Genomic DNA, 25,700 nt, shown 5'->3' on the forward strand with positions numbered 1-25,700 from the left:
TCGTACCTACTTAAATCAAATAAAGAAACATTTATTTTGTTACCTATTCTAAATAAATCATAAGTTAGAGCACATAATAAGCAGTTTGATTTGACCCGATTTTTTCCTTCGAATGGGCACTGTTCGGAAATTGAAATATAAAAAAAATAAATGGTGGTGGCTTATCTTTCCTGACTGCATAAGAATAGGTAGTTCTATTTATTTTTATTCACATTAAAAATCACACGGCGTACCCCATTTGCATTTGTTGAAATGAGATGAAATGGACCACGGATTTAACTTCGGGGAATGGCTAAGGGTCGGTAACCAAATTGTTTGTCATCGTTAAAGACTCGCTAAGTCACATAATAAATAATGCTAAGTTTTATTGTATGGAAACTTCGAGCAACACCGGCTTCCGAAGTATGGAAAGTTTCATAGTAAACCGCCGCGGCGCGCCGGGTGACGTTGATCAGTCTGTCAAGTGCGGATGGTGCAACTGGCACTAAGTGTAAGTACATAATTAAAAAAAGAAACAAATAAAATGATGCATGTAGCGTTGCTGTCGAGCATCATATTTAATTCAATTCAAACAAAGAATTGAAAACTATTTCATATTGAGGATATTTATAAAATCATTCCAGAGCGAAATTATTGAATGAGCATGATTTACATTTTAATGTTTGCATCGACTCCATGGCTCACTCTCCCGAGGCCTGTCTACAATACGTAGAAAAAAATTACGGCACACATTCCACACATGGTTTTGCTCACTTTAACCCTGTATATACCTAGTGGGATCTGAAAGGCTTAACTTATCTAATAAAGTAAACTGGATGCAAAAAAATATGAGGAAATTCTAAAATTAAGCTTCAATCAAAACTATTTTCATAATCGGTTGAGCCGTTTAAGTTTTCGCAATCTGCAACTTTCTTACTTAAGTCGGTAACACAACAAAACCGGACCATTTAGTCTACCGTTTGCACGTGCAATACATGTAGTAGGTATAGTTGAATTTTTTTAAGCTGACCGTTTAGAACTATGAGCCCCCGTAGTCTTAAACGGTCAGCCTAAAAAATTTGAACTATAGGTATAATACAACATAGATACCACCCAACACAGCTCGTGTTCACAACAGAAAGCTAGCTTAAGATCGGTTTTCCTAAGCGGTGCCGTCATTAGCGGCCGTCTCCATACTAAATAATACGGCTAAATATGGATGTCGTAGTATGGAAACGGCCGCTATATGACGGCACCTCTATCCTAGGAAATTAGAGCAGTAATGCAGCGTAAATATACATCTTGCATAGAACGGTCGCCGCGCCGCCGGGCAACCGTCAAAAAACACCAGTCAGCTCTAATGGATGGATCGAGGACTCATTCGTATAAACGCGGCCGCATTTTTGACGTTGGCACCGTAATTTAGTAGCGTGTAACAATAAGAGCGTTAATGACTACGTTCCGCAAAACTTACTTCTAAGATATGTTGTAACTAATTTACCCGTGAATGAGTCAGGTAAGTTTTATTAGCTCCGGTTCGCTAAATTGCTCAACGAAAATGTAAAGCACTTAAACTAACAGTGTCGAAAATATATACGTATCTATTCGGTAATTAGGTATTTTTATATTCCTATTTTCCCTAAAATGTAATCTATGTATGTATTATTCGTATTGTTGCGTAATTTTCGAAGGGTAAATCCACCTAACTTTGTCCACATATAAATTGTTAAAAATATCAACCCCCTTCGATTTGAATTTCATACCAATTGTAATAGTAGAGTAAGTTATAACTTTATGACCTATATATTCAATTCACCTGTCAGAATTCAGAGTAAAGCAAAATCAGCCTATATAAAAGATGTCATCATTTTCCTACTGTTGCCCAAGCGGAACCTAAAGATTTGAGACCAACAAATACCAATAGGTATTTGTTGGTCTCAAGTCTTAGAATAGTACTTCTTACAATAGTACTTTTATTTAAACCGGAAAGCAGTATGTCCGTTCCTCAGTTGCAATAACAATCACAACAGTAATTGTTAATGTGTATATTGTCAAAGAAACCTTCATTTTGTGAAGAAACTGCTAACCTTTGCTCTGTTGCGACAACTTGTTAGGCCAGTGATAGGTACGACAGGTTGTGTTTTGACATGTGGCGTACAACAGGTTAAGGCTGCAACTACGACTGATTCAGCTATTTCACACCTTGCAATGAATAGCAATATAATTTTCACGTTCGACTCTATCTCACACTTCAATATATTCTTACTTCTATGGCAATTGGTATATGTAGTATAGGTGCATACTGTGAGTGTGTATCGCATATAGTTATACCATAACTTCGATACCAACCTAGCTTTTGTCTATAGCGCCTATAACTACTAAGCTTTGAGTCGGATAACGGCATAAATACTGACGTATTAGGAAAAATACTCTAAAGTATCCCTGAATTCGGAGTAAAAACAGGATATAGGTAAGTAATGGAAAATGAAAGTGTTGATATTAGTTGGATTCTTTCGTCTTCTTCATTTATTTGGTCTAGGGATATGACAGATACTTACATTAACTAGTACCAACTATAGTACCTAACGTTTAGATAATAGATATTTTGACAAATAGTAACAATCAATATCTACTTTAGCATATACAGGGTGTCCCGTAAACGAACAATAATGCGATCTGAGTCATGACCATAATAGAGGAACTCATAGCATAACATCGCACTCGACGGGGCATTACGCGGGCATAATATAAGTTAGTAAAGTTAACAACACACAATAAATCAACCAATTTTCGAGTTGTCGGAATAAGGTATTTGTACTAAGAGCTTGTAGCCGGGGGGACTATTTCACCACGCTGACAATTGACACCTGACACTGATATTTTAGTGTCCATTTCCAGGTCGTTAATAGTAACGATGGTAAAATTTTATTAGTTACACCAGTCAGCAATGTTCGGCGAAATGTCAATTATCATACGTATGACGTAGGTAGGCCTAGGCCTAGCGCCTGGAATTAAAACTAAGTATATTATCATAATGACGCACGACAGTTATTTATTTAGCTTTTAGCTCCAAAAATGTTTATACACATTATGTTGGCAATTAGACTGATTTAATTTTGACGTTAGATTCTTAAATTAGAGTGTAAATAGTATGTACAGCCGCCATCAGATATATCGGAGCGCCCAAGGTGTTCACAATATCTGAACACGCACTCTAACGCCCTGACAATAGAGGCGTGTTTAGATATTTGTGAGCACCTTGACCGCTCCGATATATCTGATGGCGACTGTACGTTACAAAAAATAATAAGTACATGTACTTGCAATTTTTTTTATGTAAACCTTAAATAACTGACGTGCTCGCAAAATCCCTCCTCGAGTGCGATTTATGCTCATTATATAACGATAAGTGTCCAATTTATGTTTTAAGTGACAGTAAAAACGTTATGCACTCGTTATTATACTAATCATTATAATGATTTATAATGTAAAGTACTACATAGGTAAATTTACAGTATTTTCTTGCAGGGTCAACTATATCTGCAGCTGATAACTGCCGGCCTAGCCAAGATTACAATCGCTATCGCTTCGACAACGAAAAGCTTTATATCTCCCTATCACTCTTCCATATTAGTGCGACAGTGACAGTTGCGTTTCCATCGCTACGGAGCGTAAGCGATTGGCATCTTGGCTACGCGGCCAATACACACTGAGGACCGACATGTTAATAGTGACTTAATATAAGTTTTCTTTCACTCTTTGTACCTATTATCGATTGTTTATGGGACCCCATGTATACTCGATTTCTGCGTATCAACATTTACACTTATCTAATCCTTACTGAGTGCCCTTTTTAAGAAAAAGGTAAGGAATTAATTAGAAATCGCTCTTATCGACCACTGAAACTGTAAGTACCTTTTCGTTAAAAACATCACATGTACTTATGCTATACAAAATTGTTTTCTTATTTAGTATACAAGCCGTATGCCAAATTTGCTTTTTTTCTTCTTCGCGAGGTAAGCCTTTAAAATTTGAATGCGTTTACATACTTATTCTATCACTATGGCGGTGCCAGTTTATAACGGCTGCATAAGATAGCATTTATACTGTTTTGTTTTTTTTTACTATGACTTATGTTCATTAGAATAGGGAAAATCTCCATGTTTCAGTTTTTTGATGAACTTTTAGCTAGTTAAGTTCATCAAAAAACCAAAAACATAAATAAAGAAAAAACATAAAAAACTAAAATTATCAAGTAGGATAAATCCCCACTAATATTACAAATGCAGTAGTAACTGTCTGTCTGTTACCTCTTCACGCTGAACTAAACCGCTGAAGCGATATAGACTAAATTTGATATGGAGATAGTCTGAGGTTGAGGACCGAGGAAGGAGGCTAGTTTTTATCAATCATCATTCCACGCAGACGTAGTAATAATATATTAGGTAATAATTTCCCTTGAATTCAGTTATTCAATGTAAACTTGAGTGTGATTTAATTGTATGCCAGAATTTGAACTTTATTGCTAAGTCAATAAGGGTCGTAATAGATGATTTTACTTTATGCTCTAGAACATAACAAGCAACTTTATGCCGCTTACACGCGACTTAGAGGTCAATTTTACGAGCATGACACGTAAAAACATAGTTTTGAAGAACGTGCGCTCCATACATACAACCATACCCCATGTTATTTTTATGATTAGAATTTTTCTAACCTCAAAAGTAGTGGTAATAAACTTTTTCTTTCGAAATATAGGGTTCCGAAATATATGTGATATCTAATATTGAGATACAATAATATATAATGTGTATCCTCGTAATTCAGTGCCGAGTTTCTCAGATTTAATTTTGGAAGAATAAAGTTACCACTTCTTCTTAGGATACAAAAGTTTAATTTGAAAAAAACACGGACTACATAAATATAAGTCACAAGATCAAGCTTACTGTTAACCTAATTAGGAAGCGACCAGCTCCATCTTCCTATACTTCTTCCTGAGCGTGGAGACGGGGTCCTTGAAGAGTATGGGGTCGAGCCGCAGCACGGAGCGCACCAGCGGCATGTAGCCCCACGCCGCCGCGAACGTGTTCAGGCAGGATTGCCGCTGCACGAAGTGCTCCGGGTCGCTCCATGAGGACCTGCGACCAATGTGGATTTTAGTCATAGAGTATTTTAACTCCATACATCAGTATTCTTACCAAATCGTGCGTTATTTTCGTAGTCGACATCTAACGTCAAGTAGTGGAACTATCAGTACCCCTACTTGACACCAGATGTCACAAGTGTAGCTACTGACTAAAAATGTACTACTAAGGATCGGTTTTCCTAGGATACCGGTGCCGTGCCGTGATATAGCGGCCATCTCCATACAAATACTACGACATCCATATTTAGCCGTATTATTTAGTATGGAGACGGCCGCTATATGACGGCCCCGCTATCCTAGGAAACTAGAGCATAAGACTAATATTATAAGCAGAAGGGGTTGAAAATAGACTTCCAGTTAATCCGGTTTTAATATTAGCAAAAAATTGTTGAGCATCAGAGTTTTCGTTCTCCGAGACATCTATTGGCAACTAGCAGTACTGATAAATTCCTGCTACGGAATAACGCGAAATAAGAAAACCGATGTATGGAGTTACATTTTTCTTTACTTAAATTATTCTATGCTTGAGCTAACTACGTCCGATTTAAGGTCAAGTAGATAGTGACGGCTAAAGTGGCCAAATACATCGTAACACATCTTTGTTAACATAGAAACAACCCCCCCGAAATGCAATGGCAACTTTGGCCGTCTCTATCTATTTGATGCGAACCGTACAATATGATAACAGGTAAACAGCTTTGGAACGATTGGTTTCGATAATTTTTTTTTACGCAATTACTTTTGGTTGTTGTTATTACCAGCCATCGCCCTTGTTACCTAGGAAAGAGTTGAATAGTTGTAAGGCAGTGACCTGTACCGGTGGTGCTTGTAGCGGCGGCGCTGCGCGAGCTTGAGCGGCGGGCGGCGCGTGTAGTGCGCCACGAGGCAGTTGAGCAGGATGTCCTCGCAGTTGCGCGCGCGGCGCACGGCCTGGCGCAGCGCGGGCGGCGCGGCGCCGTACGCGGCCAGCCACGCGCGGTGCACCAGCGCCGCGCCCGGCAGCACCAGCGAGTACGCGCCGCCCCACTTGCTGCTGTAGCCCCATGCGTTCTGTGTACAGGTAACGACACGTTATCGTGCACCCCAAATACAGCTTTTTTTTAAAGCGATTAAAAAGACGGTTACTAGGCTTGGCTGCCTGTTATTCTAATTTAATGATAGAGACGCGTCAGGAAAGTGTTGGTTAAAAACCTCACGCACGACTGCACATTTCTAATAGGTTTTCCTGTCATCTATAGGCAAAGAACTATTTTCAGTATATTTTTCAAAATTTTAGACCCAGTAGTTACGGAGATAAATGGGGGGGGGGTCATTTTTTGGCTATTTTCTTAAATAACTTCGAACCTATGTATTTTAAAATTATAAAAAAAATATGTCCATCTTTGGGTCAGTAATTTACATAATATGTGTACCAAATTTCAACTTAATTGGTCCAGTAGTTTCCGAGAAAATACGCTGTGACAGACGGACAGACAGACAGATGCACAAGTGATCCTATAAGGGTTCCGTTTTTTCCTTTTGAGGTACGGAACCCTAAAAATCAGCAAACATTATAAAGCCAAAGCCTCACCCTAGAAGTGTAAACGTGTAAGATGGCCCTAATTCATTATGGAATTATTTTCACAGGTGGAAGCCGAAGCCGAGTCACGCAGCCGGAAGCAGTGCATCACCCAGTGAGAATACCATCACCGTCGATACCGCCCACAGCGGCATTTGGACCCTAATTAAATACTAGGAACGTTCAAAATAGGCGTAATAATAGCTTAACCTCTCATATACACACGCGAAATATGAAGTAAAAATTGTCTGCTAGACCGTCGGACTCTATTTGAATACGATGAAGGTTCAAAATGGGCGAATAACCACAGAATAAATAACAGTACTACCGTACAGAAAGGAAACTTCCTACAAAACCGAAGTTTGACAGCGGTTCAGGGTCGAAACATGCTGTCCCTTTCTAATATATGGCACTATCCCTTTCGGCTAATTAGGGTTGTCAAAATTTAAGTCATTATCTTATTTGTGGTCGTGCACGCAGGGGAACATCGAGTTATGTCAATCCTAATAATTGCTCGGAGGAATGCTGAGCCGAGTTTGGCCGAAGTCAAGAGTTTCGCACCCCTAAAATAACGCACCTTAGCCTCATCCCAGAAGTGCGAGCGCGCCGGGTAGCCGACGATACGCTCCGGGAAGTGCTTCCACACGCGGAAGGCGAAGTCCAGCTCCTCGGCCAGCAGCGGCGCGTCGCCGTCCAGCGAGAACACCGCCGCCGTCGGCACCGCCCACAGCGGCTGCCAGCGCGCCGACACGCCCTCCCTGATACACACAACGAAATGTAGAACCCGCTTAACACGATTCTGATGGGACCAAGCAAAAAAAGGGAAACGGGAAATCGTATTAAACGTGAAAAAAATGTATGAAAACAGGCCTAAAGTTGCAGGCTAAAGTCGTATTAAACGTGATCGTATTAAGTGGGTTCTACTGTATTACATTAGCCTCAGTTTCCTACAGATGTAACGATGATGGACCTAAAGCCGAGAGTACTGTTACTATTGCTGCTAGTTAAAATTGAACCCTGTCACTGAGCCAGATAGGTGAGATAGGTGATCATATGAGACTCGAGAAAGCGGTTTGAAATAGAGCTTTCTAACCCAAGGACTATTAGCCCGATTCGAACTTTAAGATACTTACGTCAAATATTACGACTAGATAGTCGGAGTAATTAACAATGGAGCCGCCATTAACAGGCGTTCCCCTCTGTCGAAAATAGGCGGCCAATGGTCAACCACATGTCAACCATATGTATGGACTGACGTTTATCTGACATGACGTACCTATACATTTGATGTGCCCCTCCCCCGCAAAAAACGGCAGACTATTTTGTACCGAAAATTTTAGACATGGCGTCTCCATTGGTTATATCAGTGTTGGCCGAAACGTTAGTGCAATTGAAAATGTTGGCCATTAACCATTATAAATTGAACCTTAAACCGTAACGGACGATTACAGTTTACGATTCAATTTATAATGGTTATTGGCCAACATTTTCAATTGCATTAACGTTTCGGCCAACACTGGGTTATATCCTCTAAGACTAGATACGATATGGATAGGGTTTCTTCAAACAAAAACGTCACTTTTGACACTGACATATCTAATCCTTATCGTATTTAGTCGTAATATTTGGCGTATCTTAAAGTTCGAATCGGGCCGTATGTCTCGATTAGTCTACACAAGTTATCATATCGAATATATCGATAGGTACGTTGACATAGTAAGGGAGGGAGAATACAAGCGTCTACTGAGAGAGTCCAGTCCAAAGTCTATGTTTTCGTTCTCTTTTATTTACGGCGAAAGATAATAAAGAAATGTTTGAATGATTAGTTACCCAGGATAGTGAGTAGTAGCATCTATGACGAGCACTGGCAGAGGGTCGCGCGGGTCGCCCGCCGCGCGCGCCAGCGACTTCAGCGACGGCGCCGCGCGGTCGCTGTCCCACACTATTACCACCTGTTACACATACACATACAGTCATAATATGTGACGTTATCTATGAAATGGGACCTTATTGTCGATGGCGCTTACGCCTCATTATATAAATACAATGCCGCGCAACGCTGTGCGTTGTAAGCGCCATCGACAATAAGGTCCCTTTTCATAGATAATGCCCCATGTATTACTTATTTTTCTAATCACAGGATCATCGTTCAAACTAAAGTATGGTCAGCCAAGAAAATGGTCTACCACTTTCTTGGCGGACTATACTTATGTAGGCCCAAAAAGTTTAAGAGGAACTATGTCGTACTATTACGACCCTTTTCATTGGTAGTTAAATGAATTTATTCTAGATGGTCAAGCAAAACTTGTCAGTAGAAAAAGGCGCGAAATTCAAATTTTCTTATTATGGGACGATAACCCTTTGCACCTACATTTTTTAAATTTGGCGCCTTTTTCTACTGACAAGATTTGCTTGACCAACTTTAAGTTATAGGTACGCTCAGGTACGTACCACCACCACCACCACGGCCACCACCAGGTACAGGTACGGTCAGGGGTACCAGGTACGGCCAGGTAGGTAGTTATAGGTAGACAAGGAGCTATAATAGTACGCACAGTGCAGGCAATAACGGACGGTATAGAAGTACTAGGTGTGTGAGTGTCGTATGTCGGTACACTACCTTCTCGGCGTGCTCGCTGGCCGCGATGCTGGCCAGCAGGCGGTGCAGCGCGGGCGACGTGGCCTGCGCGTACAGCAGCGCGGTGAAGGACGTGCCCGGCGTGGGCGGCGGTGCGGCCTGCGGCACATCGGGCGCCTGTCCGAGAAGTCACTTATTTTTAAAAGTTTTATTAAACAAAAAAGATAGCAAATGTAATTCGTCGAGTAGATGCTCTCTCATGTAGAATTTAGTTGTGCCTAGAGTGGTGCATATAGGTTAGGCGCCAGGCGACGGGCGTGACTACAAGCACAATAAATAATAGTGTTAGGTACAAAAGGTTCACTCTCGAACAAAATGCGTCTATTACGAGAGATATGACCGTAAGGCGCGCAAGCGCGAGCAGGCGTCCGTTCTGCACCGGTGCGCGGCAAGTACTAATGCTAGACACTAAAATTAGTGTGAGCCACATGTACTTGTAGCGACGCGGCGAAATCGCGAAGTGAGCCATGCCTGCTAGAAGGAACAGTGGCGGATTGGCAGTCTTTGCCGCCCTATTAGGCCCCAGGCCCTGTAGCCGCCCCATTCAAGGCACCCATAATATTGACTACATTTTGAGTTATTTCTTGTTACAATCAGCGAATTTTTTGTCACAATTTGCCGCCCCTAAATATCTTGCCGCCCTAGCCCCGGGCCTACTGTGCCTTGGGCAAATCCGCCACTAAGAAGGAAGCTCGTGAGTCACCAAAAGTAGCAGCCGTGGTGCTGTGGTACAGTAACGGCTGCGTAGTTGTAGGCTGCAATTAGGGTTTCTGCTCGAGAATTCCCGAGGCGAGAAATCTCGAGAAATTTGTCCTAAGTCGAGACGGGAAAAAAATATTCAATGCCTCGAGAACTCGAGAAATAAATCTCATGTGATAAGTAAAAAGAAAACACGCGTATAACTCATGATGTGTCTATAATGTTATGTTATTTAACTACCTAAATAAATATTTAGGTAGTTAAATAAATATGAACAATGTTTTTATTTACATTTTCAGGTAGGAACCTACTTACTTACTTAATACATTTATTACCAACCAAATAAAAAACTACCTTGATCCGTCCCCTATCGTTCTAGCTTTAACCGATTTTCATGTTTTGAAACTTTTGAACTATCATGATTCATGACATTCATGTAGTGTCTTTTTATTGAAAAACGCTTTAAAAAATATTGTAACGAATTATAAAACCATGTAATAAGTGTAATAGCAAATATTACAAAACTAAATTACTATTGATAAATCAAATCATCCCGGTATAATCCTATTAGCAAAATATTAGAATTTTAGCAGCTTTATTGTTACGTTGAGTAATTACGAGTAATTAATAGTAAGTAGTAAAACTTCTGTAATTTTTGTCACATCGAGTTAAATTTATTAACTTGAATATTGCTGCCTCATAAAATACCATATTGTGGTTTGTTTACATTTTGTTGAATACCTAAAGAAATACACTATAGTTTTGTTGTTGTATTTTTGATTATTAAGTGCAATATATGGTGACTAAAAATGCACCATATGTTTGATTATTGATCTCACCTACGAGTCTGATTTGAAAAAAAGCAAAAAAAATTAATTAACATGGTGTTTTTGGAGCTTTCAAAATTTCTCGAGATACTCGAGAAACTCGAGAAATCTTGGTCGAGAATTCCCGTGCCTCGAGAAATTAAAAAGGTCGAGAAACCAGAAACCCTAGCTGCAATGAGACTCGTGCAGTGTACCTGGAGCGGCTGGGGCGGGGCGGGCGCGCGGCGGGGCGGCGGCGGCGCGGGCGCGGCGCGGGGCAGCTGCGCGCGCGAGTCGCCGTACGCGGCCGGCGAGCCCAGCGCGCCCGGCCAGCTGTTCCACACCAGCGCCTCGCGCTGCCGCGACCTCCGCACCATCAGCACGCGCTCGAATATTATCTGACCGAATAGATCGAACTGATAATAATGTTGGAACGGTACTATACCTAGTGGTATGGCACTCGAGTTGCAAGCACACTTGAGTAAGTGAAAACGCGGCGCCGCTATGAAAACCAAAGAAGAAATCACATAAAACAAAATACTATGGAATATTAACAAAGATGTTTGTTGTCCGTAAGTTTTTTTTATAAAGAAAACTTTTTAAAACTTTAATGTGCTCCAAGATAATAATAAACTAATTAAATAAGAGAAAATACCCAGGAAATACTTACTTCTATTGTTGTGAAGGCAATTTTTTCAATGGAGGAAAAATATTGCTCCCATAATAATTGAGTTTGCTGCCGCAGCGCGAGTATGCGCTCGGGAGACACCGACCGCACCAGTTCGGGCACCTACCAGCAGAAATACACAATACTATAAATTGCTATAAAATAAAATGTTATTGGAGTTCCTACTGCAATTGTTATTTCTAGTTATCCACTCATCAAAAGTTTTAGTGAATGTTTTCATTTCCTATGACCTGCAACAGTAGGCGCTCGTCGGCCCAGATGACGGCGCGGCGCCAGTCGATGCGCTCGTCGAACGGCAACCGCCAGCCGTTGCTCAGCAGCACCGGCACGCAGCCCGCCGCCAGAGACTCCAGGAAGCGATACGAGCCCAGACGTCTCCCGCGAGCCACCAGGCAAAATGTGGAATTTGCCAACAGCTGCTCATAATCAAATCTGAAACAATCAGGGTTCATAAATTCATTGTTTTAGAAAATTTGGCGCTGGCAGTGCACATATTTAGTAAAGATGAAGTAGACAAACTTACTTATCATATTCTCGATTATCTTCATCACATCGTTCATCCCTTAAATGTTTCCATGACTTTCCATGTCGGCAAGTTGTAACCAGAACCATGTTATTACCATCATGTAGATGCCACAAGGAATTTCTTGTTTCACTGCCTATTCCATGCACATAACGTTTGCCCTTAAATGCCAGTAAATGCCGTCTCGGTGCCGGGAAGGGATTGGCAGTGGCTGCAGCGGGCGCTCCACCATGTTCAGGATGTTCCTTATGGAATAATGGAAGAGAAATATCAAATCCTTCACGAAAAATCGACTCAGATGCACTAGCGCGTGCCAGTATAGCTTCACCAGGCTCAAAGCCCAAAGCACTTTCTGAATAATCAGGCCAAGTACCAGCATATAAGTTAAATATCAAGTGGTTACGACCATTATTCCAATATGGGAGCCTTGACAGACGTGCTGCAACATCAGGAGCATGTTCTGGAGACAGTGGGTCAGCATCCAGTGTGTCCACAGCTGGCAAGAACAGACATGCTTCATTAGGATCCCTTGTTGCATACTGAGATTCTCTTATAACTGATAATACTTTTCGATATGATGCACTAACAGGCCCATCAGTAGGGTAGACATAAATTTTTGGATCATTTCCACACTTTGTAAAATCAAAACAGGTTTCCATGCGACAAGGCCTTGGTGCAGAATGTGGTCTTCTCTGTTCTCTTGGAGGCATCTCTGACAGTTCATCTAATGTGGCATATGAGGGCAGCTGGTCCAAATAACTGCTTTGAGCTGCATCTGATTTTATATGTTGATTGCTGAAGTAGAAATATACTAAAAATGCACATGATATAACAAGTGTCATATATCGCTTCTTTGCCTGCATTTTATCAACCATAGCAAGCAATAGAGTTCAAATTAGGTTTCTAATATTCTATTTATAAGGCATACTGATAAGATCATCCTCAAATTTCCATGAGACCTTATTGTTGCCAATTGTAATGCCTGCAAGAAAAACATTTTACTTAATAGTGTGATTTTGCTGCTGCTGCTGAAGGTGGTGTGAACTGTGAAGTAGCAAATTTAACCCTTTATAAGGCATAAGGGTGTCAGGAACTATGCAAAATTGAACTCTATCACTTTGAAATAAAGTTCTAAATACAGTGGGAAATATATTCCCTCAGCCTTATAAAGGCTTAATAAAAGTATTATCCACCCTAATGCTTGCACAATCTTTTTTATTTAAGTTTTCAAAATAACTAACCCACAATCTTACTTTTCATCAAAGATAGATATTCAAGAAAACATAAGAAACACATTAGCAAATTAAAGAGTTCCTTGTTTTCACTTCTCACTCAAACACAGGAAATAAACTAGTAAATAAAAACAATGGTATACTGATGAAATACATACGGAAGGAAAGAAAAAGAATTTACGTTTATAAGTTGTAAAACAGATTTTTATATATGTATAATTTTTTAGATAGGGCAAATACCATAACAAAACCCAGCACTTTACTGAAGGAGTGTAAATGTTTTAACATTGACTTACATTTTTAATGAATTTCCGAATAATGATCTCTTTTCCATGTCCAATTTTAAACCATGCACAAAGAACACTTCAAATAAACATTGCACTGGTAAATAACCAGTACCTAACGAAGTAGAAAAATTAATAACATTTACTTATTTATTTTCCTTGATCGGAATGATCGGCTTGATCCAAATCAACAAATTATGATATGTCAAAATTGTCAAAGTAGCGCCTCTATACTTGCTCTATACTTGCTCTATACACCCTACGATAATTGAAAAAATCTGCTCGTGTGTGATGTACTTTAGTAATGCCGCAATGTAGCGAATGTAGATAGCGCAATCGCAAGCAATTTCTGGCACTGGCAACACTGAATGACGTGACGGAAAAAAAGACGCCGGCCCGGTGATGGCGATTTTTCCCCAAGTTAACCATTAAATTTTGTGTTACAAAACTGTGATAGCAAGTTTAATTTTGAAGATTTGGGATTCGTTCAAAAGTTTTTTATGAATGTATGTATGTTAAAACATTTGTCCTAACATATCTTTCCCTATCCACACGTTAGACTCTTCTTGCTTGACGCCATTTTATATCCATACCTCTGGAAAGTAAATGCTTTCTTCATGTCTCCCCTTTTATAATAAACAAGTATTAAACTACGACTTACTAGTCCTTAATATTCAAGTAATTGTCTTAAATGTATCAATTAATTAATGTAACTGTGTATTCCGTCTGTTACCTTACATATTATAGTAGACAGAAAACGTGTCACCTTCTAATGTTATAATTATAAAGTAGTTATTTATTATTGGGCAGATGTCATCTCGAGGTCGCGGATACGGTGGATACAGTGGGCGGGGCAGCTACAGTGGCCGAGCGAACAGCGGATACCGTGGCTCTTACCGCGGCAGTGGTGGCCGGGGCTCGTACGAGAGCCGCGGCGGACGTGGCGGCAGCTACTCCTATAATAATGAGTCCCGATACAGCAGCAGCGGTGGCAATAGATACGCCCCAAGCAGGGATAGGATTGAAGATTCCTATAAAAAGTCTTATAGATCTGTAAGTTCTTTATTGTCAGTTGTATACAGTTGAACTTGCTTTATGATTTTGATTACATTAAGCCTACTTATCAATATATGAGTCATAAGGTCAAATCCACAAACAGCATTTGGATCCTTTAAGAGTGCCAAGAATCCAAATGCCACAGAGGATTCCATTGTATAAGTTTGATGTTTATTTTCATTCTAGACCAATGTTTTTCAAACTTTTTCATGACCCGACCCCCTTAGTACAAACATAATCTTTCACTGTATTGTTTTAAGGCTGGCAGACGCTTCGCGAACCACTGCTCTAGACAAACATAAAGAAATAGTTTATTTTACCGGGTTCTCTTTAAAATAATTATATATTTGTTGTTGGTGGCTGAAGATAAATATTTACATTGTGATATTTTTAACTTCTTCCTAGTACGGCTCACAGCAGCACCCTTACTCTTAAACATTATTCACAGGAGTCAACTGGTTATTCCAATCGGGATTATGGTGGCCGATCTGGATCACCTGAACGGAAAAGGATAAGAATGGAGGTTTGTATACATTATAGTTAATAAACATTGATATGAAAAGGTAGCAATCTTATATTGATGACTTAAATAAAGAATATATGAATGAGGAGCAGACCAAACTGTTTAAACCATGGATGTCAAACTATAATGGAGAATTTGATAAGAGTTTCAGGCAATAGAGAATACAATGAAATTGAGTATCTGATGCATTATAGTATGATGTTAACATCAATATGTTAGTGCTAATCAATATTAGCACTAAGCCATGAATGAAGTCAGAAAGTGATATTGGCTTCCGATTGTGATATTGGCTTGATTTTTGCCTAGTAATTTACTCTAGACAGTTTTTACTTGGATATAATCTAACAATTGCATACAATTACAGAATAAGCAGATGAGAATGTCAAAAATTACTGAAGGAGATATAGTGTTGACAAATTATTTACCCACTTGTAAGAGAATGAACTGATGAGGATTGTTACACATGCTATAGGCAATATCTTCAACACAATCCAATTAAAATGTACAATATTTCAGCACATTTGAGAATGCTGTTGTCAGTTTGAGCTTAACCAGCAAATGATGCAGGAAATTTACTTATTTCAACAATTGAACCATTTTGTGGTCACATCTTCCAAATCTGCCTATCTTGCTGTCAAACATCTACCCATGATTTGAAGGGATGGAAAAATACACCACTTATTCCGTTTTGCAATATAGAGCAATACAAGTCCAATGACACTGATATTCGAGGTGCAAGCTAGCCCGTCGAGCGCTGACAGTCGACACCATGAGCCGCCAAACACTCCACGGGCTAGTGGCAACGTACAGGGTAACCCATTCAATGCTTCATTCCCAGAAATTTACTGTAGAGAAAACAAAACAGGAGAAATGCTTTATGGCAAAAGATAAAAACATATATCTCATTCTTGTGCCTTAATTTAATACCATTTGGTTTTGTAAAACGTGTGGCGAAAATAGAGAGAATTGTGTACAGGGGTCCGGCGATAGACGTAGCCACGAAGGCGGCGGACACTATGGCGGGTCTTACAGCGGTAGACAAGAGATGTACAGCGAACGGCGCACGTTCAGTGGCGACGACAGGAGGCGCTCGCCCAGCCGAGAGTACCGCAAGGCGAGCGCGATGGGCCCGCCGCGCGAGCCGACCCGCTCGGCGCCGCGCATGCGCGCCACGCGCCGCTCCTTCCGCGGCCGCACGCTGCGCTCGCGCGCCACCTACCGCGGCGCCCCGCGCTCGCGCCCCTCCTATAGGCGATTCGAAACCAGACCGCTGGGTTACACCCGCGCGTTCAGATCTATCAAGGGCCGAAGGTAATATGATCCCCCGACTATGTTTTCGTTATTTTTGGTTTACCCGAACTATCTTTATATTATTTGTTGGGATGAAAAACTGACAGTGACATGCCCCGATAGATGCGTGGGCCGTTGTGAATTTATGGATGTGATGTGTTGGAGAAAACCTTCCACAGATTGGGAATGAACATAGTATCTATGAGGCCCATGATGTATGCCTAGGTTTACAGGATTAAGAACTTAGATATACTAAGAAGAGTATGAGATGATACTGCAAAAAAAGATGTCATCAAGGTAACTCCAAAATACTGGTATAAAAAGCAAAGACAAGCCTACTTTTAGTATGAGAAATTACACATAATAAAATAATATAATGCATAAAATAATACTTGTAGTACTTTTGTGATTATGGTTATTACATCAAATTACACTTTAACAGCTCTGTGAAGTCTAAGGAAGATGAGGCCTCGTCAACTGAAGAAGACTGGGATGCTGATGACAAGGACGAAGCCATCGAGGACAAGAAGGAATCCAAGATCAAGTCACCTAAGGTAGTTGCTACATCTTACTCTTGCTACTCTATATAGTTACTTATTGTAACATGCATAGTATTCATTTGACCGCACTCCACGTTCATGGCTTTAGATAGGAAAATTGGTTTAATGAAATACACCTAAGTATTTGATTTAATAAAATTTATAGGCAGAAGACGACGTGGACGGGTCTGACGGGGAGGTGGGCGAGGCGGGCGACGACGGGGACACGGACAAGGAGCCCGACCTGCCCGAGGCGGAGCCGCGCAAGCGGCCCTATGTGCACCTGCTCTGTGTGCACTGCAAGGACAAATCTGCCACTTTCGGTGTAAGTACACTATATATTCTTTACAGTCAGGCCAGCTCAAATGTCCGTTTTTATGATTTGAGTGTTTTAATTTAATTAACCACTAAGGAGTAGCTTAAAATAATAAGGCAATTACTTGATCATACACACTTCAATAGCAATTAGTCACAAGACTACTACATATTAGAAGTATTAGAACAAATTAAATTATTTTCAGAAAAAAAAAAGTTTTTATTTCAAGTAGAAACACTACTGTATAAATTACAAACTGAAATAAATGTCATATATACTAAGGAAAAGTGACCAAGGCCTCCAATGCCCCAGGCTAGAATCAAACCTGCGTCCTCTGCTATCGCGGCAAGTGCATTGGTATATGTTTCAGTTTTTAGTCACAAGACTATTAGAAATAGTTTTAAACCTGTAGCATCTTGCAAATGTAACAGTAAATTAATTCAGTCCACGTTCGTAATAATTAGACCACTACACATTGATAGGTTTCATGCAACTAAGGAGTTGCAGTGCCAGTTAAAATGAAGTTTTTACAAAGTGCAGTAATTCCATAGGGGTACGCCAAGCACCTGATGTCGAGCAAGCACCGCGCGGCCATGAGCGCGGTGGCTCGGCGCCACAAGATGCAGCTGCTGCGCATGCGCGTGGCGCAGCGCGAGGCACAGCGCTCGCTGGAGGCCACGGCCGGCGCCGACCTGGCCGCGCACACCACCTTCTGCCTCGTGTGCCGCCTCAACCACCGCACCACCCGCCTCGCGCACAACCAGAGCGACACGCACCGCGCCATGAAGCGCTTCCTCATGCCCTTCTGCCGCGTCTGCCGCCTCTCCTTCCGCTCGCCCATGATCTACGAGCACCACATCTGCTCCCTAGACCATCTCAAGGTGACGCCTCCATATCCATCTGACCTTCCGACCCAAAAGAAAGACGGGCTTTATTATGATTAGTATTCTGTTTTTATTTTCATTAAGTACAACTGGTAAATATAATTATTTCATGCAGTTCCGACCCAAGCTCCAAAGAAACCAATTGGTTTCGAAGTCACATGCCTTACAGCTTTACTCTGGTAGTAAAGGTCACTAAATTGCAATTAGTTAGTTTCAATGTATGTATGTGTTTCATTTCTTGAGCATGTGCCGTCTTGACTTGGAATTTCTCATACTGATATCAATAATAAATAAATATTGTTATATTGTACAGAAAAAGGCGAACCGAACTATTCGCCGCGCCAGCCCAAAGGAAGCTCAAGAAGGCAGCGGCGACGAAGGCATGGATGTTGATTTGGATAACTTTATGACTCTCGACTCTGTGGGTGATGTTGATGGTTAGTATCTTAACATAATATTTAAAAAAACCGGCCAAGTGCGAGTAGGACTCGCGTTTCTAGGGTTTCGTACATAAGTCCGAGTCACGCTTGACTGCACATTTCTAATAGGTTTTCCTGTCATCTACAGGTAAAGAAGTAAATTGAGTATTTTTTCAAAATTTTAGACCCAGTAGTTTCGGAGATAAAGGGGGGAAATGGTAATTTTTTGGCTATTTTCTTAAATAACTTCGAACCTATGTATTTTAAAATTATAAAAAAAATATGTCCACCAAATTTCAACTTAATTGGTCCAGTAGTTTCCGAGAAAATAGGCTTTGACAGACGGACAGACAGACAGACGCACGAGTGATCCTATAAGGGTTCCGTTTTTTCCTTTTGAGGTACGGAACCCTAAAAAGCACTTACGTCAGTGTAATTTTCCGTTTTAATTAATTTTAACCATTCTCAGAGGTGGAAGATGAGGACTCTGGCACTGAGAAGAAAGATAGTGAGGCTCCCAAGAAACCCAAGGTGGAGATTAACATTGGCAGTGACCACATTAAGAAGTTAGAGGTGTGTATCAACTAACATTTTCATGTTCCTCTTATTTCATTCTACAATTCTGTACCAAGTTTCTAGCTAACATATGGAAACTAATCATGCATTCGCTCGTTTGCACCAAACCGTGAAAACTGTTTGTCTCCGTCTAAATTTGATTATACGGGAAGTTTCATGCTTAGTTGAGGCCAGGCTCCACTGGTGCGTGTAATGTATTTGTGTTGCAAATTAAAACGACGGAGCGTTGACTCTGCGACGACCGTGGGACTGCTCTCTTACATTGACAGGCCTTTTATTGCTGTTGGTGCAACCGGCTCTTAAGGCCCTGTGCACACCGGCTTGAGTGTGCGTGACGGTGCGCGTGCTCTAAAATGTTGGAACCGCACACGCACACGTCACGCAAGCGGTGTGCCGTCTCTCATATCATAAGGATCCGTATACCACTACGCCCCACGAGCACGCCACAAACACGCAAGCCGGTGTGCACAGGCCTTAAATCCATACAATCTTCGCACACAGTACACCAAACATCCTTTTTAACGTCCATCTGACCTATAGGTATATTGTTTTTAATTTAACTGGTTTTGTAACTATGATGACGTAAATAAATGTATTTTCACCACACCAACTCGGAAAGGCTTACTTTCCACTTCAAAAACCGATAGCAAAGTTGCATTTTATTCACATGTGAGACAAAATAATGAAATGCAAATTTTGAGTCGAATTCTTATGTTTGCTTGTAGAATTGAGTTTTAAATGACGATTTTGGATGATTTATATTTAATAACATTCATTTGGATTTGATTTGGTTTGATTTTATTTTATATTTTACATTTAATATTTGCTTCGGATTGATGTAGTGAAAAATTTTGTATAACCCTCGTGCTTTGAAACCCTCGCAACGCTCAGGATTCCATTTTTCGAACCACTCGCTACGCTCGTGGTTCAATTTTGGAATCTTTCGCTTGCTCGGGTATCAATATTAGCACGAGCGGTTAAACAACAACTTTGCCCCCTTGTAAAACAAATAACTATTTCTTTCTTTCAAACGTTTACGTGGAAATACAGCACCTCTTTATAAGGCACCTAATATAATAATTATTAATATACATACATGGGTTGACGTAGGTGTGGTGGTGCGAGCTGTGCCGCGTGTACCTGCCGCGCACGGAGCCGGGCGGCGCGGAGGAGGCGGAGACGCTGCGCCGGCACTGCCGCCTGCGCAACCACCTCGGCCGCTACGTGCAGCACCGCGACACGCGCACGCTGCGCAAGCACGCCGAGCGCATCCACCGCCAGCTGCACCAGCAGCGAGGTAACTACTCGACGCTATTACTATCTGTAGTTCGTTTTTTTAGCATTAGAGAAAAGGTAAACAATCTTGACATGTCTTATTATTATTGAAAATGTCTGAAAGACGCTTTTAAAAATTAGTTTATATTACTTATGAAAGCAAAAAAATGTAAATAGTGGTATATGATTAATTATAATTGTTACGTATTTGTTGTGATTTATTTTAAAAAAGTGCTTTTTAATAAAAAGACACGGCAAGATCGCTTACCTTCTTTCTAATGTTAAAAAAACGGACTATACACGAGGACCACGACACGCACGCACGCTCACGCCCACGCTGACCGTCTTACACTATGTTTTACTCAATGTTAGTGTTGAGCATTCACGACGTTCCGTGGCCTTCGGGGTGAGTGCAATCAACCAGAACTGAACTGCCTAAGGGCTCATACGCACTGGCTGCAACTGCGGCACGTGGTGTACCGCCGCAATAGCTAATCGAAGGGTAGCGTAAGCATTTCAAATTTTTATAGAATAGAATAACTAAATAGAATCTTTTAATTTCAGTGGCCTATTGCATAACAATTTGTAACTAATAGTAACATAGCTATTTTTCATATTTATTTTACTATAAAGAGAGCTCTGCTTTATATTACTAAGTGCATAGTTACAATTTTTTGTGCCTTTGGTTTATTGTTTTTAATTTTATTACTTACTGTTTGGCGCACTAGCTAATTAACACTAACTAGCTTTTAATGTGTGTTAGAGCATTTAGTAATTGGAGACGTCATGGCTGTCATTTTCTGTTCTGTACGAAACAGTCTGCCGATTTTTGCGGAAGGGGAGGGATTTCAAATGTATTTCTAATTCTATATGATTTGTACATAATGTACAAATAACCCTGTCAGTCTGTACAAAAGTTTGCACAATTGTGCAAGTTTTTCGGCAGAGAGGTAGACTCTTAATGGCGACTCCGGTAATTAAATGCTCTAAGGTAATGATATAGTTGGAATAATCGATATCTGTTTTATTAGCTGAGGAAAACAAAGAGGCCAATGAAGACGATGCTGCTGAGAAAGTCAAAATTGAGAAAACTGAACCTGCTGAAGAAAAGAAGAAGATTGAAAATGGCGACTCTGTTAATGCTACAGGTACAATTTCTTAATATTAAAAGCCTTTATTAAAAACAAGTATTTACGGTAGAACCTTCATTTTCCGAAACTCGGTTGTCCGAACGCTCACTTAGTTTTTAGTTTATCCGAACTTTATTCGGGTGTTTCATTTTATTCGAATAATTATATATATATTTATGGTATGAAAAATAATACACTTATTTTTATTTTATTTTTTAAGGAGAAGACAAACTGTGGGCCGATGTGGATAAAGACATTGGTGATTTGTTGCGCGAAGTGCGTCCCACAAACGAGGGCAGCGACGACGACGAAGATCTTGGGAGGTAGATTAGTGTTCCAATCATTATCTTTTAACCAATGTGCTTTCACGTATAAAATGCCGCACAATTGAAACAGGCAAATTATCATAGAAATGCGAGAGAACCGTTAAATTTTGACAATCTATTCACATCATATATGGCTCCTACTAAGCGTTATCTTCTTCAGCTGTTGAAATAACTGCCAGAATGTCTGTGGTACAAAAAAAACCTGTTACATTGTTAACTGGCCTTAGTTATAAACACCTTTGACAACCCTTGTAATTTTATAAATTTCAATAATCATAATTGAAGTATTTTAATTTTGACTTTAAATTATTTCATAAACAGGTATGACAAATTCAGGAAGAGTGATAAGAAAGGCAAAGCTGATGGCGAAGAAACAGAGACCACTGTGGCAGAGAGTCTTGAGAAACCTAATAATGAGGTTACTACCCCAGCCTAACTTCATTTTGTTTGCACAAACTATTCTCCTATACATGAATTCAAAACAATTAGTTATAAGTGACGAGATGACAAGCATTCCGAATTCCCTTGTCATTTACTGTTCCGCAGTGAACCCTAAAAGGCACTGTGTATTATATATTCAAGTTAGAAATTTTCTAACTGTAAAGCTATTGCAGTCTGCTTTGATTAGAATTAAGTACTATTTTAGTTCTTAGTATTGTCTAAGCTAGAATATAGGTTTTAGTGTAGTACCTACTAAAGAATTAGTTTTTTTTTGTTATTTACACATGTCTATCAATTGTACTGTACAATGTACATCAAGTAAGGCATTCTTTTTTTTAAATAATTTTCCATTTTGTTACTATTTTAATAACAATAACAATTGAAATATATATTTACGTTATGCATTACTGAAGATATTGGTAACACAAATGGAAATTATTTGAAAAAAAGTAGCCTAGTTAAGTACTTTTAAAAACTTGAGACCTATATCTATATTAATGTAACTGGATTATTGTATGTTATTGTGAAATAAATGTATTCAGAATTTCAGACTTATTGTGAATTTTATTTATCAACATGTCTATTTTCATCACACAAGCTCGTGAAGGCTCTTTTTATTCTTGAAAAACTGATGAAAAAATTGCATTTTATCCACAAGAGTGGGAAAGTAAAGTTGATGTACATTGAGTTGTTTTCTCCTGTTGACTGCTTGGTAGAATTTAATATCGCTTGGATTTGTAATGTTCTATAATATCAGCTCTGCTCAGAGTTGGGCAAAAATTTACTTGAATAAGAATAAGAATAAAAACAGAAATTTTATTCTTATTCCAATCGATTTGAATAAGAATTATTCTTGCACTCGTTATTTTAGAATAAAATTAAAGTGAATAAATCATGCCACTTTTATTTTAAATTAAGAATAAAACACGGAATAATTATTCCAGTAGTAGTATTATTTTAAATAACGTTTTATTCAATTAAAATGTTATTCTGAATTAAGCTAACTTTTGTAGTACAATTGGTTATAGTTTATAAAATGAATTTCACCCCTCTTTTCAATGGTCGAATTGATTTGATTTTTTTAGCGTAAAAATATTTTATTTTGATAGAAAGGTAAATTTTTTTTGGAGCATTTGATGAAAATTTGATAATGAAGCTACATAGAAAGTAAACTACGATATTCTATGATGGTTCAATGTATATTCCTTTGCGTATTAAGTACATATTTAGTTTATTATTCCTATCAACCTTAAGCCTTGAGGTCTTACGTATAATATCTCTTTCACACCTACGGAAAGTGAATGAGAAAGTAAATTACAGCAGATAAAAAAAGAGTCCGATACTTATCGCTAGATTTGTAGCATGAATTGTATGTAGTATTATTTGGCAACATATACAGGGCGTCCCACGGCGATGCCACATGGAGGGAAAGTACCTTAAATATCATAGATAGCATATTTTGCTGAAAGAAGACTTCATTTTATTTTTAAAACTTAGTAAAGTTGCATTCATACTTTTTTAATTTTTTTTGAAAAAAAATGTATGGAAAAAAATTATCGCGTCATTGGAGGTGTACCTTAATTATTGTAAATGAACATCTTACTGAAAGAAGACATTATTTCGATTTAAAAAAACAAGTTGAATTGCATTTTAAATAATTTCATGGTTAAACCGGGAATCGAACCCGCTACACGAGTAAAAAAAAATACCTTGTACCAAAAAAAATATTCTCACATTGAAGCCTTTCCATCGGTATGACAAAGCTACAAGGTATTTCTTTTTCTCGTGTAGCGGGTTCGATTCCCGGTTTAACCATGAAATTATTTAAAATGCAATTCAACTTGTTTTTTTAAATCGAAATAATGTCTTCTTTCAGTAAGATGTTCATTTACAATAATTGAGGTACTTTTCCTCCAATGACGCGATAATTTTTTTCCATACATTTTTTTTCAAAAAAAATTAAAAAAGTATGAATGCAATTTAACTAAGTTTTAAAAATAAAATGAAGTCTTCTTTCAGCAAAATATGCTATCTATGATATTTAAGGTACTTTCCCTCCATGTGGCATCGCCGTGGGACGCCCTGTATATATAACAATAGGTTTAAGTCGTGGTTGTTGAACTCTTTGTTAGCACTTGCTAAACACATGCGCCTTTTGCTAGTAATTTAAATATTATCCCTACCAACCTATAACCCTTGCTCTTAAGTATGCTATTTCTTTCACACCTACGGAAAGTGAATGAGATAGTAAATTACAGCAGGTAAGAAAAAGAGTCCTACGCTTATCGCTAGATTTGCAAAAAGTCGCAGGTCGCAGCATGAATTGTATTATATTATTTGGCGTGTTTGTTTCCACTTGAGACCGTCATTTATTACTCATTGGCAACAACAATAGGATTAAGTCGTGGCGTGGTGAATTGTCAGCATATGCAAAACACGTGCAGCAGGCGGTGTGTCAAACGATTTTAATACCTAGTGTTCATTTCCGTCTAATAATAAATGCAAATATTAAATATCAGAAGAACTTTTAAAAACACCATAGGTCTCGGTAGAGTTAGACCGAGAAAATTCTGCAGTGATTTTGATAGCCCACGCAGTGCAAGTGTTATTTATACGTTATAATTTCATAGAAGTTTGACATTTAAAATAACACTTGCACTGCGACGGGCTATCAAAATCGCTGCAGACTTTTCTTGGTCTAACTCTTGTAACTCGGACCCTGAAACTACTAAACATAATTCGAAAACAGAAAAAAATCATGAGTGTATTCCCCATTTGTTCCTGCCCCACGTGACCGCCGCGATACATGAGGCATATGGGAATGATTTTTATGAAGCGCCTATTCACATTTGTGCCCTGCTGGGAGAAATAAGAATACGCATCATCAAGCTCCTCATCATACCTTTAAAAACACCTTTTTTATTTGTTACATTATTTTAGGTACAGTGAGCTATTCAAGAGTTTCGCTATCCACCACCCGATCAGATCAGCTGAATTGTACCTGATGATTTAGTTATCACATTAAAAGCAATACGGGTACCAATACCAAGACTATGTGACAGTAAATTAAATTTGTAAGATTTTATTCCATAAAAATAGGTATAAATTAGAGAAAAAACTACTATTACTTACCTCTATCTATACGTAACGTCTAAACGGCACTCAGACTAGATTTTTAATCCAGGAATATTATTTAGAATATAAAATCATGATTACATTCATTTGATTAAGAATAAGATTATTCTTATTCAATTTTTTCACACGAATTATTCCCGACCAAAATTATTTGAATAATTTTGACGGAAATAAAATCAACGTGATTTTATTCTTAGAAATTCTTATTCAAATAATGATTTTATTCTTGAATGCCCA

General features: G+C 39.2%; 3 protein-coding genes across 5 annotated transcripts in view; 2 read left to right on the top strand and 1 right to left on the bottom strand.

Annotated features, from left to right (window-relative positions):
* Positions 1-25,700, top strand: part of LOC134680080 (negative elongation factor D) — a 90,408-nt gene that overhangs the window by 36,918 nt on the left and 27,790 nt on the right. The window lies entirely within an intron of this gene.
* Positions 2,479-13,746, bottom strand: LOC134680031 (exostosin-1). 3 transcript variants are annotated; one of them, XM_063539013.1, is made up of 10 exons: positions 13,566-13,746; positions 12,038-13,019; positions 11,745-11,946; positions 11,497-11,616; positions 11,042-11,224; positions 9,304-9,438; positions 8,514-8,635; positions 7,261-7,441; positions 5,943-6,175; positions 2,479-5,117 (listed from the first exon to the last, which is right to left on the bottom strand). In XM_063539013.1, the coding sequence occupies exons 2-10, from the start codon at positions 12,910-12,912 to the stop codon at positions 4,937-4,939; spliced, it is 2,232 nt and encodes a 743-aa protein (XP_063395083.1). In that variant the 5' UTR covers positions 12,913-13,019; positions 13,566-13,746; the 3' UTR covers positions 2,479-4,936. The 3 variants fall into 3 exon arrangements, with proteins under 3 accessions (XP_063395083.1, XP_063395081.1, XP_063395082.1); XM_063539011.1 differs by having other exon boundaries at positions 5,937-6,175; XM_063539012.1 differs by having other exon boundaries at positions 5,937-6,175; positions 13,528-13,746.
* LOC134680032 (zinc finger protein on ecdysone puffs-like) lies at positions 13,933-22,827 on the top strand. Its single transcript, XM_063539014.1, has 13 exons — positions 13,933-14,059; positions 14,364-14,606; positions 15,058-15,132; positions 16,109-16,443; positions 16,865-16,976; positions 17,128-17,286; positions 17,829-18,158; positions 18,475-18,598; positions 19,050-19,153; positions 20,267-20,453; positions 21,463-21,579; positions 21,782-21,884; positions 22,209-22,827. Exons 1-13 carry the CDS (start codon positions 14,054-14,056, stop codon positions 22,321-22,323), a joined length of 2,010 nt encoding a protein of 669 aa, XP_063395084.1. The 5' UTR covers positions 13,933-14,053; the 3' UTR covers positions 22,324-22,827.

The sequence above is a fragment of the Cydia fagiglandana genome, chromosome 3, assembly GCF_963556715.1.
Source record: "Cydia fagiglandana chromosome 3, ilCydFagi1.1, whole genome shotgun sequence".
In the NCBI taxonomy this organism is placed as follows: Eukaryota; Metazoa; Arthropoda; class Insecta; order Lepidoptera; family Tortricidae; genus Cydia; species Cydia fagiglandana.

Bases quoted from the DNA above. Each gene is read 5' to 3' on its own strand.
- LOC134680032 (XM_063539014.1), top strand. The intron at 16,977-17,127 runs GTAGTTGCTACA...TAAAATTTATAG, and splicing joins CCAAGATCAAGTCACCTAAG to GCAGAAGACGACGTGGACGG. The intron at 20,454-21,462 runs GTAACTACTCGA...CTGTTTTATTAG, and splicing joins CCAGCTGCACCAGCAGCGAG to CTGAGGAAAACAAAGAGGCC.
- LOC134680031 (XM_063539011.1), bottom strand. From the start codon at position 12,912: ATGGTTGATAAAATGCAGGCAAAGAAGCGATATATGACACTTGTTATA. The intron at 8,636-9,303 runs GTAGTGTACCGA...TATGTGTAACAG, and splicing joins CCAGCGAGCACGCCGAGAAG to GTGGTAATAGTGTGGGACAG. The intron at 6,176-7,260 runs GTGCGTTATTTT...ACCTGTACACAG, and splicing joins ACTTCTGGGATGAGGCTAAG to AACGCATGGGGCTACAGCAG.